Source organism: Sinocyclocheilus grahami, unplaced genomic scaffold (assembly GCF_001515645.1).
Source record: "Sinocyclocheilus grahami isolate Dianchi unplaced genomic scaffold, SAMN03320097.WGS_v1.1 scaffold704.1, whole genome shotgun sequence".
Taxonomy (NCBI): Eukaryota; Metazoa; Chordata; class Actinopteri; order Cypriniformes; family Cyprinidae; genus Sinocyclocheilus; species Sinocyclocheilus grahami.
In genome coordinates, this window is record NW_015505883.1 from 673,196 (window position 1) to 695,339 (window position 22,144).

Below are 22,144 nucleotides of genomic sequence, written 5' to 3' on the forward strand. Positions count from 1 at the left end.
GCTAACCATCAGAGGTCACCCTTCCCATTTTCATTGACTCTCGCACTCACACTGTTGCATATCTTCTCGGGCTACATATCCCATCATTCACAGCCCTGATTGCACACAGCTGGTTCACTAATTGCACAACACTGATTGCACCCAGCTGTTTCATATCACTCCCTCACTATTTAACACTCACTCTGATCCCTTCCCTCGGCCGAGTATTGTTTAGCGCCTATCTTTTGATAGCTACTCTACCGAGCCCTCGTTAGCCTCCTAGCCTAACTTAGTCTTGCCTTGCCTGTTTTCTCGGTTCCTGATCTTCGCCTGGTTTCCTGGATTTCTCCCTTTAGTCTTGTCCCTTCTGATTCTGTTTGCCGTTCATCGACCTACGCTAGCCCTAGGACTATTCTTGTGTCTTGCCAGCCATATACCTGTTTGCCACTGTTTGACCCTGCCTGTGTTTCTGACCTCTCTGCTCAATAAAGCTTTGCACATGGATCCGCACGTCTCACGTCTCGTCAGCCAAACAAGTACGACACACACACTCCCAAATAAATTACTCTGGAGTGAGCACAACCAAAAAGTTATCTTACACACTTGATCAGGCCGTATAGACGAAGTACAAACGAATACTGAAAGAAACCTTTTTTTGCTTCACCAAAATACTGAATCCTTACACAAACATGGCAAAAAAATAAGGTACTGACACAGTAAAAAATACGGTAGTGCTATGGTACAAAGAAGAGATAAAAGAAACACATTAATAAAGTCATCTCATCTTTGCTCTCACAATAACCACATTTTTTATATGAACACACATTGTTAAACATTAAAACAAGTGTTTTAACAGGATTGATAGCATTTGTACAATTCCAGATAATAACACATGAATAGAACAAGAAATACTGAACTTACACTGGAAATTTCCACTATCACCCGACAGGAGGTTCACGCGGATCACACACAATCCTATCTCATCTACGGAGAATTAAACATCAAAAGTTCACAAACAGGTCTCTGGTTCCCACGGATATCAAAGAAAAGTTTTACAGTAACATTTACCCAGAAAGACAGCATCATTTCATAATAAATTTCCCCGATGCCAACACAACGACATGGCACTTGGCTGCTTCATCGGATTATGACAAAATGGCTGTTCTGGTCACGCACATGCAAATAGGAAGTCTCGCGAGCAGAGATTGGCGATCTCTTAAAGGGCCATACACTGTTTCAACACACATTGAAAACATGCTGTATTTATACCTCTGGCTACATTCTCCCCTGCTGAAACCCATCATTGTCCTCAATGACATCAGTGCAGGTTCCTGACCTCATTTACTGCTTCCCTGAAAAACACACTACCAAGGCTTGTCAAAACCTGGGAAAAGACTTCAGGGCTGATTGAGACAGGATTACATGCCGACCTGGGTTCATTAAATGGGTTTGAATGCACACCAGCATTGACACGACTTGTCCTTCTTGGTGCAGGGACAGGTTTTTTTTGCACAGGTCTATCTGCAACAAGAACAATACCCTCTTCCCCTGTGTGCTCTAACTCAGAGGGTTGCTGTCCCTCATTGTCCAGAACACAATCAGATTCCACTGCTAACGGTTCCTCTGCTGACCTAGAGACTTCCATTTCCACATCTCTCGTCTCTGCCATGTGAGGCAAAGTAACCTCTTCCAATAATACACACTCTGGATCAACAGGTTCAGCTTCCACTGAATCAGAAGGAAGCTTAGCTACTGGAGCTGTCACTCTACTTACTGCCTCTGCTGTTTCAACCACAGGTCTCTCACACGGTCGCAAGTCAACTCTGTGAACCCGCTTTTGAGGACCTCCCTCTACAGGCTCAACCGTATATGTGGTACCTTGTACCTCTACTACCCGGTACACAACTGGAGCCCAGGAATCCTGTATCTTGTGTCTACCTACATGGCGGTGACGCAAGTACACCGTCTGCCCAACACCAACAGATGGACAGTAAACCTTGTCATTAAGTGGAGCCAATCTCTCGGCCGCTTTCTGCTTTGCAAATGCTCTCGCCTTTTCATGAGCTTCTCTGAGTCGGCTCTGGTGGATTACTAACCAATCTTGCCCTCTATTCACAGGATGTTCCTCGCCCAGGAGAGCATCTACTGGTGCTCTCACAATAACCACATTTTTCACATGAACATACATTGTTAAACATTAAAACAAGCGTTTTAACAGGATTGATAGCATTTGTACAATTCCAGATAGTAACACATGAATTGAACAAGAAATACTGAACTTACACTGGAAATTTCCACTATACCCGACACGAGGTTCACGCGGATCACACACGAACCGATCTCATCTACCGAGAATTAAACATCAAAAGTTCACACAAACAGGTCTCTGGTTCCCACGGATATCAAAGAAAGGTTTTACAGTAATATTTACCCAGAAAAACAGCATCATTTCATAATAAATCGTCCCGATGCCAACACCACGACATGGCACTCGGCTGCTTCATCGGATTATATCAAAATGGCTGTTCTGGTCACGCACATGCAAATAGGAAGTCTCGCGAGCAGAGATTGGCGATCTCTTAAAGGGCCATACACTGTTTCAACACACATTGAAAACATGCTGTATTTATACCTCTGGCCACATTCTCCCCTGCTGAAACCCATCATTGTCCTCAATGACATCAGTGCAGGTTCCTAACCTCATTTACTGCTTCCCTGAAAAACACACTACCAAGGCTTGTCAAAACCTGGGAAAAGACTTCAGGGCTGATTGAGACAGGATTACATGCCGACCTGGGTTCATTAAATGGGTTTGGATGCACACCAGCATTGACACGACTTGTCCTTCTTGGTGCAGGGACAGGTTTTTGTTGCACAGGTCTATCTGCAACAAGAACAATACCCTCTTCCCCTGTGTGCTCTAACTCAGAGGGTTGCTGTCCCTCATTGTCCAGAACACAATCAGATTCCACTGCTAACGGTTCCTCTGCTGACCTAGAGACGTCCATTTCCACATCTCTCGTCTCTGCCATGTGAGGCAAAGTAACCTCTTCCAATATTACACACTCTGGATCAACAGGTTCAGCTTCCACTGAATCAGAGGGAAGCTTAGCTACTGGAGCTGTCACTCTACGTACTGCCTCTGCTGTTTCAACCACAGGTCTCTCACACGGTCGCAAGTCAACTCTGTGGACCCGCTTTTGAGGACCTCCCTCTACAGGCTCAACCGTATATGTGGTACCTTGTACCTCTACTACCCGGTACACAACTGGAGCCCAGGAATCCTGTATCTTGTGTCTACCTACATGGCGGTGACGCAAGTACACCGTCTGCCCAACACCAACAGATGGACAGTAAACCTTGTCATTAAGTGGAGCCAATCTCTCGGCCGCTTTCTGCTTTGCAAATGCTCTCGCCTTTTCATGAGCTTCTCTGAGTCGGCTCTGGTGGATTACTAACCAATCTTGCCCTCTATTCACAGGATGTTCCTCGCCCAGGAGAGCATCTACTGGAAGACGTGGTTCTACTCCAAACAACAAGAAATAAGGTGAATACCCCGTTGTAGCATGTGGGGTTACGTTATATGCATAGATCAACTCAGGAAGGTGTTCTGCCATCGCCTTTTCTTTTCGGGAGGAAGCATTCTTAAAAACTTGTGGAGCATTCTGTTAAACCGCTTGCACTGAGCATTACCTTGTGGATTGTAAGGGGTTGTACGTGTTTTCTTCACTCCATACAAGCGACACAACTCGGCCACCACCTCACTCTCGAAATTCCTTCCCTGATCGGAATCTTTTGCCAGCCTGTTTAAAAGCACCCAACTTCGCCATCTTCAGATGACATAACAGGTTGTTATCTGTAACGACCACAAATTTTGCGCCCAACAGGTACTCCTTAAACTTTTCCGAGGCAGCCCACTTGAGAGCTGGCAGTTCAAGCTTCATACTACTATAATGCCTGTTGTTTTTCTCCACATTACGTAGCCGTCGACTTGCATAGGCGATCACTCTCCTAGAGTCACCTTGTTGTTGGTAAAGGACAGTACCTAAACACTCCCTACTAGCTTCCGTCTCAACTACAAACAGAAGAGAGAAGTCTGCAAAACCTAAGACTGGAGCCGAAGTAAGCTTCTCCTTTAACAGTTTGAAGGCTGTACTACACTCCTCTGTCCAAAGTGAACAAAACTCAGGTCTCTTAACCGTACCATGTTGTCTCAGACAAAATTTCACCAGGTTATGAAGAGGACCTGCAATTTTAGAAAACCCAATACATTTCCTGCAGTAGCTACAGAACCCTAGAAAGGACCTTAGTTCTTTCACTGTATTTGGTGTCTTCCATTTTCTCACAGCCTCTACCTTTCCTGGATTAGTTCCAATCCCTTGAGCAGAGATCTGATGACCTAAGAACTTCACCTGTTCTTGAGAGAAAACAATCTTATCAGGTTTATCAGGTTTAACTTTGAGTCCAGCCTCCCTTAACCTACCCAAAACCACTTCCAGCCTCTTTAGATGTTCCTGGAAGATAGACGTATAAACAAGGATATCATCCAAATAGACCAGCATAGTTTGAAATATCAAATCCCCCATTACAGACTGCATGAGGCATTGGAATGTGGACGGTCCGTTACAGACCCCAAAGGGCATACGGGAGTATTCAAATATCCCAAACGGGGTGGTAAACGCAGTTTTTGGTTGCAACCATCGGAATGCAACCGTTCTGGTACCCCGTATTTCATGAACCACTCCTTCAGCAGAATCTTCGCTGTAGTATCAGCTCTCTGGTCTCTGGTGGGGAACGCCTGTGTAAATTTAGTAAATACATCGGTTACAATCAATAGGTCTCTGGTTCCCACGGATATCAAAGAAAAGTTTTACAGTAACATTTACGCACTGTTTCAACACACATTGAAAACATGCTGTATTTATACCTCTGGCCACATGTATAATAAAATACTTGTAAATATAAACAGCCTATTTAGTTCCCTCTCACTCTACAACAAATATTTTAAATTTAACGGTATTCAGAACAGAACAAGAATGAAAAATAAGTAGTTGTAAAATTATAAATTCAACTATAAAATAAATCTAATTAGGCTATAGTGGCATTCATTATAAACAGCATACAAATATAAAGCAAAACTGAAACAGTTCTCACTGGCTGTAGTTCAAGTCAGCTCAAAGAGACAAACACAAAGCCCTTTTGTTTCCCTCCCTTACAATAAGAGACTCAAAAGTGCTTTGTGTTTGTCTTTGGATCAGCTTTTGTGCACATTGTGGAGACCAAAATTCGCCAAGTCATTCAGTGGCTGTATAAAACCTGTTGAAATTTAGTTTAGAGTCTATTACGTAAAGCCTACTAATTTTGATAATAATTTCTAAGTTGGAGACTCTAACCCTAATTATTTATGGTTGTATAGAGCAGAGGTTCTCAGCTCTGGCCCTTGAGGTCTATTTTCTTACAGAGATTAGCTCCAACCTTGATCAAACTCACCTGCCTATAACTTAAAAGTAATCCTGAAACTGATTAGCTTGTTAATGTGTGTTTGTTTAGGATTGGAAATAAACTCTACAAGAAAAGTGGACCTCGAGGGCCAGAGTTGAGAACCCCCAGCACAGAGTATACTGACAACTTATTAGATAATATTTTTTATATATTAAAGATGCTGTCAGAGAAAACCCCTTGAATGTGATTTGGTGATTGTAAAGAGGAAGAACAATGTTGGGGATTTGATTTGATGTGATGTATGCAATAAAAAAAAAATCTGTGGTATGGAAATTGACTTAGATATCCGATTGGACTAGTGCCAAGGTTGCCAATCAGCTGGGGTTGGGCTTTGCCCCTTTTTTAGGTTCAGGTGGAATGCAAATGGTAGAGCATCTGAGCTGAAAAGTCAAATGTGGAATTAGGGATTCAAGAACCTCTGTGAACTTCTGATTTTGTTGTGTCAGAAAGAGATTGTGATGAGAGGTTTTAGAAAATTACATGAAAGAGACAAGCCTTTGGCCAACTGTGGTGTAGATACATTGCTCCTCCTTGGATGATCACGCAGTGAATGTGTAATTTAAAGGGGACATACACACAGTTTCTGCCAATCTCATATTAATCTTGAGTACCTATAGAGTAGTATTGCATCCTTCATATCTTCGAAGAGTCTTTAGTTTTATCAGATTTATAAAAGATAGATAAAGCTTTACGCTTCTCTCCAAAAACAGTTGAGCGCCTTGAGGCGTGCTGTGGGCGGAGCTAAAGAGTAACGAGCATGCAAAGCTATTAGGTGTGTTCGACTTGAAGCGGCGCTGCACAGATCAATCAGTGTATGACATCAAAGTACCATGAGAGCTATAGAGAGCAGACGGCTCTGCATGCTTTTGAATCGCACTCGCGATACTTTGATGTCAAACTCTGGTCTATCTGAGCAGTGCCGCTTCAAGTCGAACACACCTTTTGCATAGTGATCATCTGTAAGCTGTGACGACATAAATAAAATAGGAACAAAAACTTTATTGACTTAAATTTATTTAATCTGTTTATAAAACATACGTGATCAAAATGCCGGGAACAAACAAACACTTGCACAACTCCGTTGCTGCCCCGGAGAAACAAACTGTATCCACTGTTCCCTTAATGCTGGGTTCTTTGGGAAGCTGGACAAGGTTATCTTCCTCTCACAACCAAAAACACACTTCTTTGGTGACATTTTTGATTTTGGGGTCTAAAAACAAAACGACAAATCCTTCTCAAGCAAGTCCTGTGCAGCACTGCCGACGACTTCCGCAAACCGAATGAAGCACGTTGACACTGTTGCCAACTTCTTTCAATGGAAAGTAGCTAAAGCTCGCTTGAAAAGTTGCTAGATGACATCATATGCTAATTAGAATATTCACAACATCATTGCGTCGTATTGCCTTTTACAAGACCTCGCACTCGTGTGTACCAGCAAGTCTCAGAAAGTAAATAAGGTTCGTCCAAGAAGTCACTAGATTTGTCGCTAGGCGCTTTCTTGGAAAAAAGTGAAATGTCACTAAATTGGCAACACTGCACGTTGATTGGCGTGCTCTTGCTTTCGCTCTGGTTGATGTGTGTGTGCTTTCTTCCAGGAGAAGTGCCCATACAAGGAATTATGATGTCATACAGGGCCATACTTGAAAAAAAAAACTTTCTGAGACTTGTACGAAGGAGTGTATTTGGCGCAGAAATACTCTGTCATATGTCCAACTCGTTTTTTTAAACTTTGGCCATGTTTAGCATGAGAATCCAACTCTTTAATAGTGTAAATAAGTCAGAATGCATGAAATAGCATTAGACCTCCCCTTTAATAATAAAGCGATAACTGTTTTATGGGAGCAGAGAAGAGTGAATTATAGGGCTAATTTTGAACTTATCCTTTTCCTTTTTCTACTGCTACTAAATTGAACTGATATTTAAGCTGTGTTTTCACTGAGCATTAAAGGCATCTTTTATTGGAATTGCACCTCTTATGATAAGCTAACATCTCAAAGGTTGTGGGTTGAGTATTTCTTACCATTTGATATACAGTATAGTGGAAAAAGTTCTAAATTGGCATTATATTTCTATTTTGCTCTTTTTTTGTGATTTGTAAATGAACATAGAGTACTAAAGTAAAGATTTGCAGTGATGCGTTTCCAGTGCATCATTGGTAATCTGAGCTAGTTTCCTCAAGATCTCTGTAGTTAAATAGATTGTTTTGCACAAGGGTTTGCAAAAGTGTTGTTTTGTCATGCTGCCAAAACTTTTGCTGCAATGCACATTGGCGTAGACATCCGCTGACCAATCAGAATTTCACACAGGTCTAGTTTTGCTGTGTGTTTTTTTTTTGCCAGAGCCTATTAGATGCTAAGTATTTACACTAAGTATAAACGGTAAGCATAAATAGTGTTATGATACATTTATATCTACACAGTTAACAGCTCAGTGTATTGAAGTACATTATAGAAGAGAAATAATAACATATTCAGTGTATGTTTATTAAAATCATAAATGGATGCTGCCTTGCTGGGACCTTACTTGTCGCGATCCCTAAAGCCTAATCCCTACACCTAACCCTACTTAACCATAACCATATTGAACTTGTTGATCAGTAAAGGTGTTCTTGAAGGTCCAGGAAGAGAGCCATGGTTTTGAGATTGGTAACAACATGAGCTACACTTGTTGTAGTCGATGTGCCAGCCCGTCCGAGGACACTACATTCAGTCTCAATTATAGCCATTTTAAATACCCATTAAACACTTTATTTCCATTATGTACTCATATTAAACACCATTAGTACCGAGACTCGAACCCACAAGCTTTTGGTTACAAGTCCGACTCTCTAACCATGCTGCCTAAACTGCCTTTGCTAACAATACAGATTATTTGCATTTTATGGAAATAGACACTTGGAATTTCTGTCCACATTTTCCTATTCAAAATGGATCAGTCAAATTAAACTTAAGTACCCTTACATAGGGTACATTGACTGCAGCCTTGTGCACTCATGTTAATACACAAGCACAATGCTAAAAATGTGTTTGTATTTGTTTGTCATGCTGCAAAAGCATTCTGAGTGAAAAATGCCTCCCCCTGATGAGTGCCACCACAACCCAAATGAAGATGATATGAATTCTCCTACCAGTCCATTGAACCTCCTGGATCAGAACTACCAGGAGCTGCACCAGGACTGTCTCACTGAAAACACACTATACAATGATGAGTTGTTCCCTCCAGACAACAGCTCCATTGGCTTGTTTGATGATCTGCCGCCTGAGGTGGACATGTCTCAAGTTGTGTGGAAGCGGCCATCCGTATGTAAACATTACATTACAGAATTCTTTGTCTATAAATATTCTAACCTTCTGCCATAATGGCTTTCATAGCTTTGCATGGAATTATGAATTACAAATCTCTTCTTTGTATGTGTCCATGTTTTGCTACTGAAGGAATTGCACTTGATTTTCTCTCATCAGGAATTGGTGTCAGACCCTAATTTAATTGTAGATGATGTGTCAAGGTTTGACTATGCACAGGGAAATGTATTAGGTAAGTTTGAGTAGATTCTGGTGTCATACCATAGTTGCTATGTCTAATGTGTTGTGGGCCAATTTTTGTTCTCAACCCAGATATCAACTCATGTCTCTTCTTAACAATTAAAACAAATGGCATCATGCACCATATGATGGGAAACTAGTAATAATATACACCATTATTTTGACACATTTTATACATACTTCAGATGTGACTTCAGATAAGTAATATTTGATTTATTTAGGAAACTGTTGGTTCTTGGCTGCAATTGGAGCTCTAACGTTTGAGAAGGATATCATAAAACAGGTCATGCCAGCTGAACAGTCATTCACCAAGGATTATGCTGGGATATTTCACTTCAGGGTGACTATAGCTGTTCAATATTTCAATATTGATTTAGAAGTTTCTCACATTATAATTTCTTCAAAACAAGAAAGTCATATTTTCCATGTTTGTAATTGATCACAGTTCTGGCGATTTGGGAAATGGATTGATGTTGTTATTGATGACCAGCTTCCAACTATTGATGATGAACTACTTTTTGTGTGTTCAAAAACGTCCAATGAGTTTTGGCCTGCTTTACTGGAGAAAGCATATGCAAAGTTGGTACCATTATTTTGAGAAAAAAGTGTCCTGTTCATTAAGTATTACTTGAATAACTGAAATTTAAATTGGCTTACAAGTATGCTGAGGAGTGAACTCATATACTGTCTTTACAGGGTGTGCGGGTCCTATGCTGACTTGCACGCTGGTTTTATATCGGAGGCCCTGATGGACTTCACTGGTGGGACGCATATGTATTATACACTGAATACAGCTCCTGCTGGTTTGTGGAAAATCATGGAATGTGCATTCAAGTCGAAAACGCTTATGGGCTGCGGCTCTAACACAGTGGTAAGAAAGCCTTTACCAAATCCTGGATCCAAAGCTCCAAAGCATTGTCATATATTTGTTAGGTCTTTCCAAAGGCAGAATGTCAACTGATTGTAGTTAAAAAAAAGCACATAACAAAAAAAAGCAGAATTTGATCTGATCTTTTACTATGTCACAACAACAGTCAAACTCAGTCTGCTTAAAACAAATAAAAAATCAGAGCCATAGCCTCGTTTGCAGTCCTCTAACATGTAACACAATAGATTGAGTCCTCTCTCCTGTACTGTAGCTTCCTGTCCTTCCTTGACTGTACTGTCAAAAAAGGCAAAAGCAGGCTGTATTTGTGCATTGTTATGATTTAGGTTGAAGATCAGATTAAATTTGAGGACTAATGTATGCAGAAGTCAAGAATGTCAAATAATATGAAAGTTTTCTTTTAACAATTGTATACTGTACATGGCCTGCTATATACTAATATGAAATATTTACACTTGTTGTTTTTTGTATGTAACATTAGACAACCCCTGAAGAAAATGAGTTACTTCATGGCATAATTACAGAGCATGCTTACACTGTGACAGGGGTTTTTGAGGTAAGACCATACAAGCATCGGGCCGTTTCAGTTAGTCTCAGATTATAACTTTTGTTAATAGGATACTTCCACAGTGGAATTGAGATTCAGGTACGTTTTTTACCTTAATGATGGCACTAGTATAGGCATCCGTCAGTTTCAGAAGACCATGGATCATATCGGATGAAGATCACTGGTACAGCTTCGGTTGTGATTCAAAAATCCAATTTGGGAATGGCAGTCTCTGCCATAAAACCTGCAGATGAACTCTAAATCTTGTTGGATAGAGTGGGTCCTGGTCTTCCTCCGTAGCCGCTTAGTTTGAGACTGCTATTTGAGAGTCTCCACAAAGTTAGAGGCCTTTTTACACAATCTATCTCCACTTGTAGTCTGTCTGAGGCAGCAGCTTCCCAAGAGTTTGGTTTGATTCCGAGGGCCTTGAGATGTCATTGACAAGTCTTTGTACCTCACGTGAGGTCTACCTGTTGGTCGCGTTTCATGTGACAACTTGTCATACAGGAGATCTTTCCGAATGCACCCATCACCCATTTGGACAACATGACCCAGCCATCACATGCATCTATACTTAAGAAGGGTGAACATTCATGAGATCCTTGCTCTCTCAAGGACAGTGCAGTTGGGGATCTTGTCCTTACAGGATGTCCAGGATGTGACGGAGGCAACTCAAGTGGAAGGTGTTGAGTCTACTTTTTTGTTGAGCATGCCGGGTTCATGACTCACTACCGTAGAGAAGCGTGCTCACCACACCAGCCTTGTAGACCTGCACTTTGGGGCGCTCTGTCAGCTTGCCATTGGTGCACACTCACTTTGTCAGTCTGGATAGGGTTGTGATAGCTTTCCTGATGCGACTGTTTAGCTCAGTGTCACGAGAGAGCAAGTCAGAGATAGAGGATCCCAGGTACACAAAGTTGTGTACAACCTCAAGTTTGTTATCAGAGATTGAGATGTTGGTGTCTTATCCCATGACTTGCGTCTTCTTTAGGCTGATGGCTTTAGGTTTTGTCAAACTTGGTTGCATTTTTGGCCTTAAACACCCCTTCATTTCTGGCCTTGAATTGAGGGCACAACATGTTTATGTACTCATTTTGTGTTGAAAATAAAATGAAGAAAAGTTGAAAAACTATATTAGTAAGCACAACAGCGGTTCATTGTGAAAAAGTTCCTGTGGTGAAATTTCTGCAATTCTATTATGTTGCTTCTTAAGTTTCGCTTTCAAAGTGAAATGTACATTAAGTGGCACTAAAAGCGTGTTAATTTTTTATCCAAACCTGGCAACATTTTATTTAGTTGGTTTTTACATGTCGCGGCAGTTTAGAAATGAAATGTCTGGTGAGAGGCGATAAAATGTTAATCACATTTGAAAATAACTTAAATAACCTCCTACACTAAAGCCTGCCCTAAACCTAACTGATAGTGTTAATACAAGTAAAAATGCATTAGCTGAAGCAACTGTGGCATTTTAGCTTGCTTTTACAAGTCTTTGAGCTCTTCATAGTGATTTTTCTGCTTTGCATCGCGGGTGCAATGTGTGAATTGTATGAATGTGAACAATTTGTCACTGTCACGTAATGCTGCCGGAAGGAACAATGGAGACGTAGAATAGCAAACACAGTCTTTTATTAAATCCAAACAGGGGTAAATCCCCACCAGTAAGGGAAGATGACACACGTTCACAACATGTAGACCTGACAAAGAAGGAATGCACAGACTGGAACTAAATACATGACTTAACGAGGCAATTTGGAGGAACACAGTTGAACAGAATGACTAATTAAGAGACAATGAGGACAGGAACAGGAACGTCCAAATAAGGGCACATGAGGGAGAAACTGGGTCACGAGGAGCACATGGGGAGCAAAACACAAAGACAGTCCAATCCTGACATTTCGCCCCCCTCCCGGAAGGTGCGTCCTCGCGCCGTAGAACCAACAGAGGGAGGGACGGGTGGGAACAGGGAGGAGGCTCAGGAGGAGGACGGACACACGGGGGGGGGGGGGGGGCGACAACAAGAGTCCAGGGAGGTGACGACGGAGGGAGGAGCCAAGGAGGAAACAGGAGGAGCCAGGGTGGATCAGACAGAGGAAGGAGCCAGGGAGATGACAGGAAGGACTTGGAGCATGCGGCGCCAGGTGGGACCCAGGCCACAACCATAATGGTGACCCACGGTAGAGCCGACGGAGGGAGGAGCCATGGAGGAGGAAGAGCTGAGAACTCCAGGGGGCCAACCGACTGCAGCGGAGGAGCCTGAGGTGGAGACAGAGAGCCGATGGGCAAGGGTGACGAGGAGGATTCGGAGGGCCAAGGCGGAGCACATGGCGCCGGCGACCGAGGTGGAGGCGGGGATCCAGAAGGCCGCGGTGGAGCCGGAGCAACAGAGGACTGAGGAGGAGCCGAAGGGATGAAGGAGCCTGACGGAGCCAAAGGGACGAAGGGACGAGGCGCAGCCGGAGGAGTGGAGTCCCGAAGTGCAGGATTGTTGACGCCAGACCAAGGCGGAGCCGTAGGGATGAGGGAGCCCAATGGAGCCAGTGGACTGCCGGGCCACGGCGGAGAGGAGGGAGCTAGCAGCCATGGTGGAGCCGACGGGCCGAGGCAGAGTCCGGGATTTGGAGGCGGAGGCAAGGGATGCTCCAGCCCCGGTGACGATGGAGACGGGCAGACCCGCGGTGAGCCCACCGCACAGATGGTGGGCTGAGGGTGAGCAGAGGGGCTGCCAGACTACATCGGAGGAGGAGACAGGAGCGGGCAGGAGGACGGGCATTTGTGAGCCTCCGGGCTCTCGGGGCTGCCCTTGGGAACAGAAACCCTCTCTTGTCAGGACTTAGGAACAGAGTCTCTCTTGGGCTGGACTTGGAAACAGGAACTCTCTTTGGGCTGGACGTGGGAAGAGGGGTGACAGAGGTCTCTGAAGAAGGAGGGAGGAACTCCTCTCCACGATCTAACTGACCACAGCTTTCTCCCTAGTGGTGGGCGTGGTAGCCGGCTCTCGCACCTAGACTGATGTCACTTGCAGCTCCGGCTCCGTGCAATCCGGCGCTCTGTCGCTCCGTGTGGCGATGGCTCGTCGGTTGCGGCGGGCGGCCGGAAGGAATGATGAGACGTAGAATAGAAAACACAGTCTTTTATTAAATCCAAACAGGGGTAAATCCACACCAGGACGGGTAGATGACACACGTTCACAACATGTAGACCCAACAAAGAAGGTACGCACAGACTGGAACTAAATACATGACTTAATGAGGCAATTTGGAGGAACACACAGAGGAACAGAATGACTAATTAAGAGACGAGGACAGGAACAGGAAGGACAAAATAAGGGCACATGAGGGAGAAACTGGGTAACGGGGAGCACATGGGGAGCAAAACACAAAGACCAATCCTGACATTTTGCCCCCCTCCCGGAAGGTGCGTCCTCGCGCCGTAGAACCAACAGAGGGAGGGACGGGTTGGAACTGGGAGGAGGCCCAGGAGGAGGACGGACACCCAAGAAGGGGCCGACAGACAGAGTCCAGGGAGCTGACAACGGAGAGTCATCAATATTCATAGTGTACAATTTTATTAAAAAGCCAAACTAAGAAACAAGCTAGAGCAGAGGTAAATTGCAAAGAAAAAGAGGATTTTGTGTGTTTCTTGGTTTAAGGTTGAGGATTTTGTAGATAGAGGCATGTTTTTTAATGTGTCTTTTTGTGTCTTTCTCCTTTTTTAAATTTAATACTCTTTTACTTTTAATAAATCTCTTAAACTGACATTGATTCCTGGGTTTGTACAACAGGTGATGAGTGACGAAAATCCAGTCCAGCTAGTGAGACTGTTAAACCCATGGGGCGAAGAAGAGTGGCGAGGAGACTGGAGTGATGGGTAATGGTTAACAGCTTCATTTAGCCAGTATCATTCACAAACTCAGCAGAAAGTCGTACATTGTCGTACATTGCTTGAACACATCATGACATATCTCACATGCTGAAAGTTCTTTAGCACCCATAGTTTGTTTATTAATTTTACAGATCACCTTTGTGGGACACAGTTTGTGAGGAATTCCGCAAAATTTGCCATGAAGTTTTAAATAACGGGGAGTTCTGGTGAGCATGACCATGTTAGGTACTCCCACCCTCTCACACTTGATGTGAGAAATGACTACTTTATATGCAAAGTATGAAACCGCATTTTACTTAGAAACATATTTTAACTGCAGGATGTCAATGGAAGACTTTACCAAAATTTTTGAAAACATAGACATATGTTGTCTCTGTCCTGATTTTCTGGATGGTTCTGCTGAATGTCACTGGACGTCAAAACGACATTTTGGCAGATGGAATGCTGGGACTACAGCAGGTGGTGACATAATTAAGACAGGTATTATTATTGTATTCATATGTCTATATTTGCACATAAAGTCCTAGTATCAATCAGCATAACAAAATTATGAAAGTATATAGACAAAGCTTGTATAAGCAAGACAGATATAACTTGGAATGAATGCATAAAAAATTCAATAATGTACAAATCTTCTTTTAATATGTTATAGAGACTTTCTGGACAAACTCTCAGTTTCGGGTAAAAATTGATGAGCTTAATGAAGAATGTGCTAGTGGCCAGCGCCCTGAAAATATACTGGTGTCCCTCATGCAGAACCATGAGAAGAGACACAGAAATAGCCAAGATAATTTTAATATTGGCTTCTATGTTTTTGAGGTCAGTGTTTGCATATACTATGCATGTTTACATATGTAAATATGGCAAGTAATGTATAGTATTTACATATGTTTGAATCTGATATTGTTTCATTTAAAGTTTCTTTATAAATTGAAGGTGCTTTCATTTACATGTATTGTTCTTTTTATTATTCTTTTAAATGCATTTAATAGATGCTTTTTATCAAAAGTGACTTATGGTACACTTGAGAAACATGAGCAAGTAATCACAGAGTCATCAATATAGTGTACATTGCTATGTTTATTAGAAAGCCAGACGGTGAAATGTTAAGAAAAAGAGGATTTTGTGTGTGCCATGATTTGAGGTTGTGGAGTGGTTACGTTCTTATAAGAAGTGCCTTCATCTGCTTTTTGAAAGTTGTGATGGCCTCAGCACTTGCATTGACATGTTTTATGAATAAACTGCAATATCCCTGTAATGATAGCTGTTTAACTTTTTTTTTTTCTTGTACTTTCACAGATACCAATAGAGGCAAGTGAAAATTAACCTAAATGTTATACTCTTATGGTCCTTTCAAGAAGAGATTTTTGTATGTATTCATTCTTTTAAATAGACTAAAGACATGTTTTATAATTCTTTTTCAGATGAGAAGTGAAAGTGGGAGGTTTTCATCTGAGTTCTTCATTGACAGAGAGCCTGTGGCACAGACTGATGAGTTAGTATGGTTCAGAGAGGTGATGAAATTCTTCAGGCTGGAGCCGGGAGAGTATCTGATTGTACCGTGCACAGAGAATCTTGGTGAAACGGCCTCCTTCGTCCTGTCTGTTTTCTCAAAGAATGAGACACACTTAGAGTAAGTTTTGAAGCAGTCTAAAGCATTGCCCAGGTCCCTAAATACTCTGTGCTTAAGGCATATAGTATAGAGTAACCTGAAATTACAGCTCTGTGATCTATTTCTTTTTCTTTTTCCAACAGACATATTCAAGAAACTCCTGAGTAGAATGGAGACATTCTTGATGAGGGTGTGGCATACCTTTTATTACTTGTCACATGAATAGGAATCAGTATGTTCTGCTTTTACTTTTTGTACTTTAATTTTTCTTTGTCAATAGTTTAAAAAAATAATATCCAGAAATGTATTTGTTTTTATTCTTTATTCTGTTCTATTTGAGAGTTTTACCTTTATTTGTACCTTTAACTGTTTTTGGTTTGTAAAGCAAATGTGTCATCTTTTGGGAGGGTGACTACAGTATTGCTAGTTTTAATTAATTAACTGGTTTGTATTCAGAATTGATCAGTTATGTTAGATGGCATACATTATTAGATGCCATACAAGGTTGGAAACAATTATTTTCTTTTTTCTACTAAATATTGTAATCCTGTCAAATTATCTCTTGAAGTGAAAAGCTGTAAAAACAGATGAATGAAAGTGTGGCATTATATCAATACTTTGCATTAATTCCAAATAATTTATACTACCGCAGACAGCGCAAATAAAGCTCCCATATATTCATGAAAAGCTCCCATATATTTCTTTAATATTGTTCTTCAAAGAAACAGGATATTGCTGGCACAAGAATAATCAGTAAGCTTTTAAAAATTAATTGGCAGATTCTTTCTAGACGTGGTGACAGAATTCTAATTTAATGAATCCAGCAAAAAATATAAAGCTAAAACCTTGATCTAGCATCCAGATTTTCTTAGAGTGACACAACAAGGCAAATGTATTGTAAGTATTGGCCATTTGTTTAGGGAAGCCACATGAATTCAGAGGATCATATGTCTGTTTTAAAAATGTGTCAATGAAGCTTAAGAGTTTCTTAATATCAACCAGTAGCACACGGCGCTCACAATTTTAATGTTAATGTAGTCAGGGAATGCATGAACTTATGAAATGTATACCTAGATTGCAATACAAGTCACTTTGGATTAAAGTGTCTTTCAAATATGCAACATAAAGTTGAGTGTTGGTTTTGTTGTCATTTTTGTCCATAGTAAATTACAATTAACAAAGTCTCGCAGCTACTGTGAATTGTCTTGTCTATGCAATGACAAATTTAAAAATGTTAGTGCCTAAACTATTTTCAGAACATTGAAAATAAAAATGCCTGTATATTAAAGCTTGTTGCTGAAGCAAGGCCAGCTTATACATATTTTGGTGATAAGCCAAAAAGAATGTTAGCTGGCTTAAACAGCTATTTGACCTACTCCCTTTCAATATCTGGGGAATATGTATCTATTTTTAAAAACTAACAACTAGCTCTTATTGCTCTTAATATTTTCCTGACTGATCTTGTGTGTGGAAGAGCATTTTCCTATTTTTTTTTTTCAACCACTCCTCTTGCTACATTCACTGCTCCATCCCTGTTTCCATCTGAAATGAACACTACTGGCAAAAAATAAAGAAACAAATATTTCAGAAATTTGAGCTACAGTAGCTATTCTGTGTGATTGGACCAGATGGTCTAGCCTTCGCTTCCCACATGCATCAATGAGACTTGGGTGCCCATAACCCTAATGCCGATTCACCAGTTGTCCTTCCTTGCACCACTTTTGGTAGGTACCAACCACTGCATACCGGGAACACACCACAAGCCGTTTTAGAGATGTTCTGTCCCAGTCGTCTAGCCAGCACTATTTGGCCCTTATCAAAGTCACTCAGACCTTTTTGTTTGCCCATTTTTCCTGCTTCCAACACATGAAATTCAAAACTGGTCACTTGCTTCCTAAAATATCCCACTCTTTGACAGGTGCCATTGTAATGATATAGTCATTGTTATTCACTTCAATGTACACAACTGTTAAAGGGGTCATATGACATTGGTAAAAATAACATTATTTTGTGTATTTGGTGTAATGAAATGTGTTTATACGGTTTAAGGTTAAAAAAACACATTATTTTCCACATAATGTACATTATTGTTTCTCCTCTATGCCCCGCCTTTCTGAAACGCATAGATTTTTACAAAGCTCATCGTTCTGAAAAGCGAGGTGTGCTCTGATTGGCCAGCTATCCAGTGCGTTGTGATTGGCCGAATACCTCAAGCGTGTGACGGAAATGTTACGCCCCTTACCATACTGTGATGCCCTGTGATGTGCGACGAGACAAATCCAGTAAAACCCATTATAAACGAGGCATTTGTTGCATCCAGTTCCCCATTATTACTGATTATAATGACTTATACTGTCTTTTTACGCGTTGCATTGCATCGCGCCACGTAAACATAAAACCATGTCTGCATTTGTGATCAGAGAAATTACAAACTACAAACTCTACTCTACACTGCTCAAAACTCGCGTTTGAATCAGCGGCAAATTCTTTAAATATAACAACGTACTTACAGTCTGTGAGTCAGAAGCACCAGACGGTCCTTGCAAAGTTGGAATTGCCCCACTTTATAGAAACAGACAAAAGTGTTGTAGGCTACTCTCTCAGGAAACAGTCCTCGTCCTCCATAAAATGTGCTGCACACATCTGAATATTTGGGTTGAACTGTTCTGGAACAGTGTTGTAAATACAACTTAACCACAGCAACAATACTACAGCGAGAATAAAAGTTACGCCTTCTTTCTTTGTGTGAACATTTGGGCGGCGTTATGCAAATCTTCCCACATCGTGACGTAGGTATGTGGGGGCGTGTTAGAAAGAGCCGTTTTAGGTAGGCGTGGTTGACTCTTAACTTTTATAAAGAATATCTCTTTGGATTTGAGACTTTAGTCTTTGTAACCTTCTGTATGCACCAAGAGCTTGTAACCCTCCAAAGAGAAAGGAACAATTTAAATCGCATCATATGACCCCTTTAACAAAAACAATTAAGACACATGATTATTTAAACAAAATACTTTCAAATGTGGAGTGTCACACAGGGAATTCTGGGAATATCAGTTTACAGTTTTTGACTGTAAATTATATGTTGATTTGTTCTATAAAAAACAGTACAATTAAAAGCGTTTTACTGTAAAATTACATGAAATGTCTGGTTAGCTCTTTTACAGTTTTTCCCTGTATATAGTGGTGCGGGAACTTACTGTTTACATATTAACAGGTTTTTTTTTCGTAGCATTTTTGCAATATTTTACCATTAAAATTACACATCTTTTTAAAGTGTATGTTTCCTGCAAAGCTGTACTTGTGTTCTGTCTCTTCTTCTCTACGAATAAGCTATTATTATTATTTGTATTAATCTTTATTACCGGTACATGTCCTTGTATTGCATTTATATAGCATTGTAATGCACTAATGAAAATAGGTCAGAAATCACTTAACTTTAATATTGATACAGGAGATGATTCACAAGTGATAATTGAGGAGGCATTTAAACAGCTGACACCAAAGAAACATCTATCCCCTGAAAAAGCTTCACTCAGCACCCTGCCACCCCAGCAAGCAGACTCAAATGCCTGGGTCAGTTTCATGCAAGAGTTCATGAGGGCTCCAGGAACAGGTTTGAAAACCACTGATCAAGGGAAATATGTTCCCAAAATAATAACAGTACATGTCTAACCTCCTGACAATGAGGGTGTTGTTGATCTGGTCTGAGCCAAGATGTGGCTTTCCTAAGACTAAAATGCTTCGCTGAGCTCTCCTATATATTCTACAACCTTAAAGGAGTGTCAGCAAGCGGCTAGCTCATAAGCAATAATGATGTATGGAGATAAGCAGCATATTGTAAGCATTGCAGACAGCACAGCATAGAACTGCTGATCTCAAACTAGTTACATTGCTGAACGTGGGAGAAAGTAGCAGTGGATCTTTGTAAACAGTAAATGTCTTTGCTGTATCAGATTTCAAATGCTATTCCAGATACACAGAGATCCTGTCTCTCTCTTCTCTCTCAGCAGCCAGGTGACTGAAAAACTAAAAGTAATTTTTAAAGAACATTAAAAAAGACAGGGATTTTTTTTCTGGCAAAGAATGATCCAGAATAGTAGGTGATTCTGAAACTTTCATGTCCAGGTTAGAAGTAGGGCTATTTTGAAATGTTTGGAATCGAGTCCGGTGTCTAAAATAAATGTGCACAGTTCAGCTAAATGATGAAGTTTACTATGACTGTATGCTTCCTTTGGAATCGACTCTCAATTCCCAACGCCTCGGAATCGATTCTTTTTGGAATCGATTCCCAGCCCTAGTTGGAAGTACAGATGCGATGTGAAGATCCTGTGTAGTGAGGACGCTTAAATTTAGCTTGATTTGATATCAGTTTCACATTCCAGTTTCCAAGTCAGATCATAGTCTAAGAGACCCCATTTTAGCTACATTTTGACTAAATTTACCTTTACTTCCTTTGTATTAGTGTAAACTAAAATGGAAATTCTTGCATCACATACAAACTTGTATGAATGAGTCTGCACTGCTTTCTAGTGGCATTATATAAAACTACAATATATGGAGGAACGGCAACAACAGATCATCACCATACAGCTCTATTTACAGCAGTCACAAAACCGTTCACACATAGAAATGTGTCACAAATATGTATTGACATTGTGGTAGGATACATATAAAACTCATCTGCACCTGATAAAAAAAATGGAAGCTTTATATTAAAATTACTCGTTTGCAGCAAACTAGCCTAGTTTTTTTTTTATGTTTGTCTGCAAATTATCTGCTATATTGATCAAGCGTTTCACAAAGGCACGGGAAATTCTGTACGCCACTGAAATCAATAAACTTTAATTTAGCCCATCTGTTGTTTTGGGAGGCTATAAGCTTAAATGGAACAATTATAATAAACAATAAAAATAAACCAATATTTGTACAAATAGTTTAACTTAACGAAAATTAGAGTCGACTGACTTACAATGGTTTTGACATCAGATAGTGCTTCATGGCGAACTGAATTTCCAGTGGATTGGTGGGTTTTTGTTAAATGTGAGCCAAAATCATCACAATTAAAAGAACCAAAGACTTAAGCTACTTCAGTCTGTGTGCATTGAATTTATTTAATACACGAGTTTCACAATTTGAGTTGAATTACTGAAATAAATGAACTTTTCCATGACATTCTAATTTATTGGGATGCACCTGTATGCTGTTTTTTTCAACAGGGTAGGTGTTTGTATTCCAATTTTCTGTTATTTTCATGTTTGATATTTGTTTTATCTCAAGTAAAATACCACCAGTCTTTTTAATGTTAACCGTGAGTGCACAAGTTTAAACAATGGGAAATCACAATCAAAAATAAATTAATCACTTTTTAAAAATACAATAGTACAACACAGTACAACAGAAAAGCAATTTTAAACCATTCAAACTAAAATATACAATCTTAGAAAAAACAAAAATGCTGCATCCAGGTAAATCTGTTCCCCCTGTGTATCCAATGTAAAAACACTGTTCTGCAGATGAAAGTGGTTAGGCATAATTATGACATTGAAAAACATAACCAGTGTCACTGTATTGTAGGAATGTAACTGTCTAATTGTAATGTATGGTGTTACACTTCATAAAACAGGCAAAAGTTAGAATTAGCAGGAAATCTGACTCTCTGTTGCGATTGAACAGGACTCGTGGGTCTCGTGGCTGCAACTCTGGGGTGAGCTATACATTCTGTCTTATGAACATGTCTATTAAATAATAATAATTCTTAAAAAATCTTAATAGAGAAAAAAATAAATCAATAAGATGTGATATGTCGTCATTTAATTTGCTAAAGAAAATGTATGTTCTGAAAGTTGTATGTTAGGATGTTGATTCATTCCTCTTTGTTCTGGTAATAAATATTATGCACAAATGTGGTTCATTTAGAAGTATTTTAGTAATGTGAATAATGTGCACCCTTAGGGCAAATGTCACAGTGACCGATCTGGAAGACCTGCAGCTTCTCCTTCAACTAAACATTAAGAACAATCAGCATCTCATCCACACAGGCTCAATCACAGCAAAGGTACTGAAATGGTTTGTACTAAATTTTATCCTACAGGATCTGTTTGAAAGGGGTGTTTTCCTATCCTATATGTAGTATTGTTTTATACAAAAATAAGTCAATATATATATATATATATATATATATATATATAATTTTT

At 40.4% G+C, this 22,144-nt stretch overlaps 3 protein-coding genes across 5 annotated transcripts in view; 2 read left to right on the forward strand and 1 right to left on the reverse strand.

Annotated features, from left to right (window-relative positions):
• LOC107559907 (calpain-2 catalytic subunit-like) overlaps positions 1–17,507 on the forward strand; it is a 25,234-nt gene extending 7,727 nt beyond the window's left edge. For 2 of the 3 annotated variants that reach the window (XM_016243933.1, XM_016243935.1), the window contains exons 2-14: positions 8,535–8,780; positions 8,943–9,015; positions 9,245–9,363; positions 9,469–9,602; positions 9,720–9,894; positions 10,391–10,465; positions 14,238–14,323; positions 14,470–14,544; positions 14,658–14,818; positions 14,991–15,157; positions 15,638–15,649; positions 15,763–15,971; positions 16,094–17,507. In XM_016243933.1, the coding sequence (XP_016099419.1) occupies positions 8,550–8,780; positions 8,943–9,015; positions 9,245–9,363; positions 9,469–9,602; positions 9,720–9,894; positions 10,391–10,465; positions 14,238–14,323; positions 14,470–14,544; positions 14,658–14,818; positions 14,991–15,157; positions 15,638–15,649; positions 15,763–15,971; positions 16,094–16,118 (1,542 nt within the window). In that variant the 5' untranslated portion in view covers positions 8,535–8,549 and the 3' untranslated portion in view covers positions 16,119–17,507. Of the gene's footprint in view, positions 1–7,611; positions 8,781–8,942; positions 9,016–9,244; positions 9,364–9,468; positions 9,603–9,719; positions 9,895–10,390; positions 10,466–14,237; positions 14,324–14,469; positions 14,545–14,657; positions 14,819–14,990; positions 15,158–15,637; positions 15,650–15,762; positions 15,972–16,093 lie in introns of those variants that run through there. The other variant, XM_016243934.1, reaches the window with a different exon arrangement.
• LOC107559909 (uncharacterized) lies at positions 2,138–4,369 on the reverse strand. The gene is made up of 2 exons (XM_016243937.1): positions 2,411–4,369; positions 2,138–2,324 (listed from the first exon to the last, which is right to left on the reverse strand). The coding sequence occupies exon 1, from the start codon at positions 3,594–3,596 to the stop codon at positions 2,661–2,663; it is 936 nt and encodes a 311-aa protein (XP_016099423.1). The 5' UTR covers positions 3,597–4,369; the 3' UTR covers positions 2,138–2,324; positions 2,411–2,660.
• A 3,895-nt stretch (positions 17,508–21,402) lies between the features above and the next one.
• LOC107559878 (protein-lysine methyltransferase METTL21D-like) overlaps positions 21,403–22,144 on the forward strand; it is a 2,681-nt gene continuing 1,939 nt past the window's right edge. The window contains exons 1-3 of the mRNA XM_016243897.1: positions 21,403–21,415; positions 21,624–21,654; positions 21,903–22,016. Coding sequence (XP_016099383.1) covers positions 21,403–21,415; positions 21,624–21,654; positions 21,903–22,016 — 158 coding nt within the window. The remainder of the gene's footprint in view (positions 21,416–21,623; positions 21,655–21,902; positions 22,017–22,144) is intronic.

Bases quoted from the DNA above. Each gene is read 5' to 3' on its own strand.
- LOC107559909 (XM_016243937.1), bottom strand. From the start codon at position 3,596: ATGGCAGAACACCTTCCTGAGTTGATCTATGCATATAACGTAACCCCA.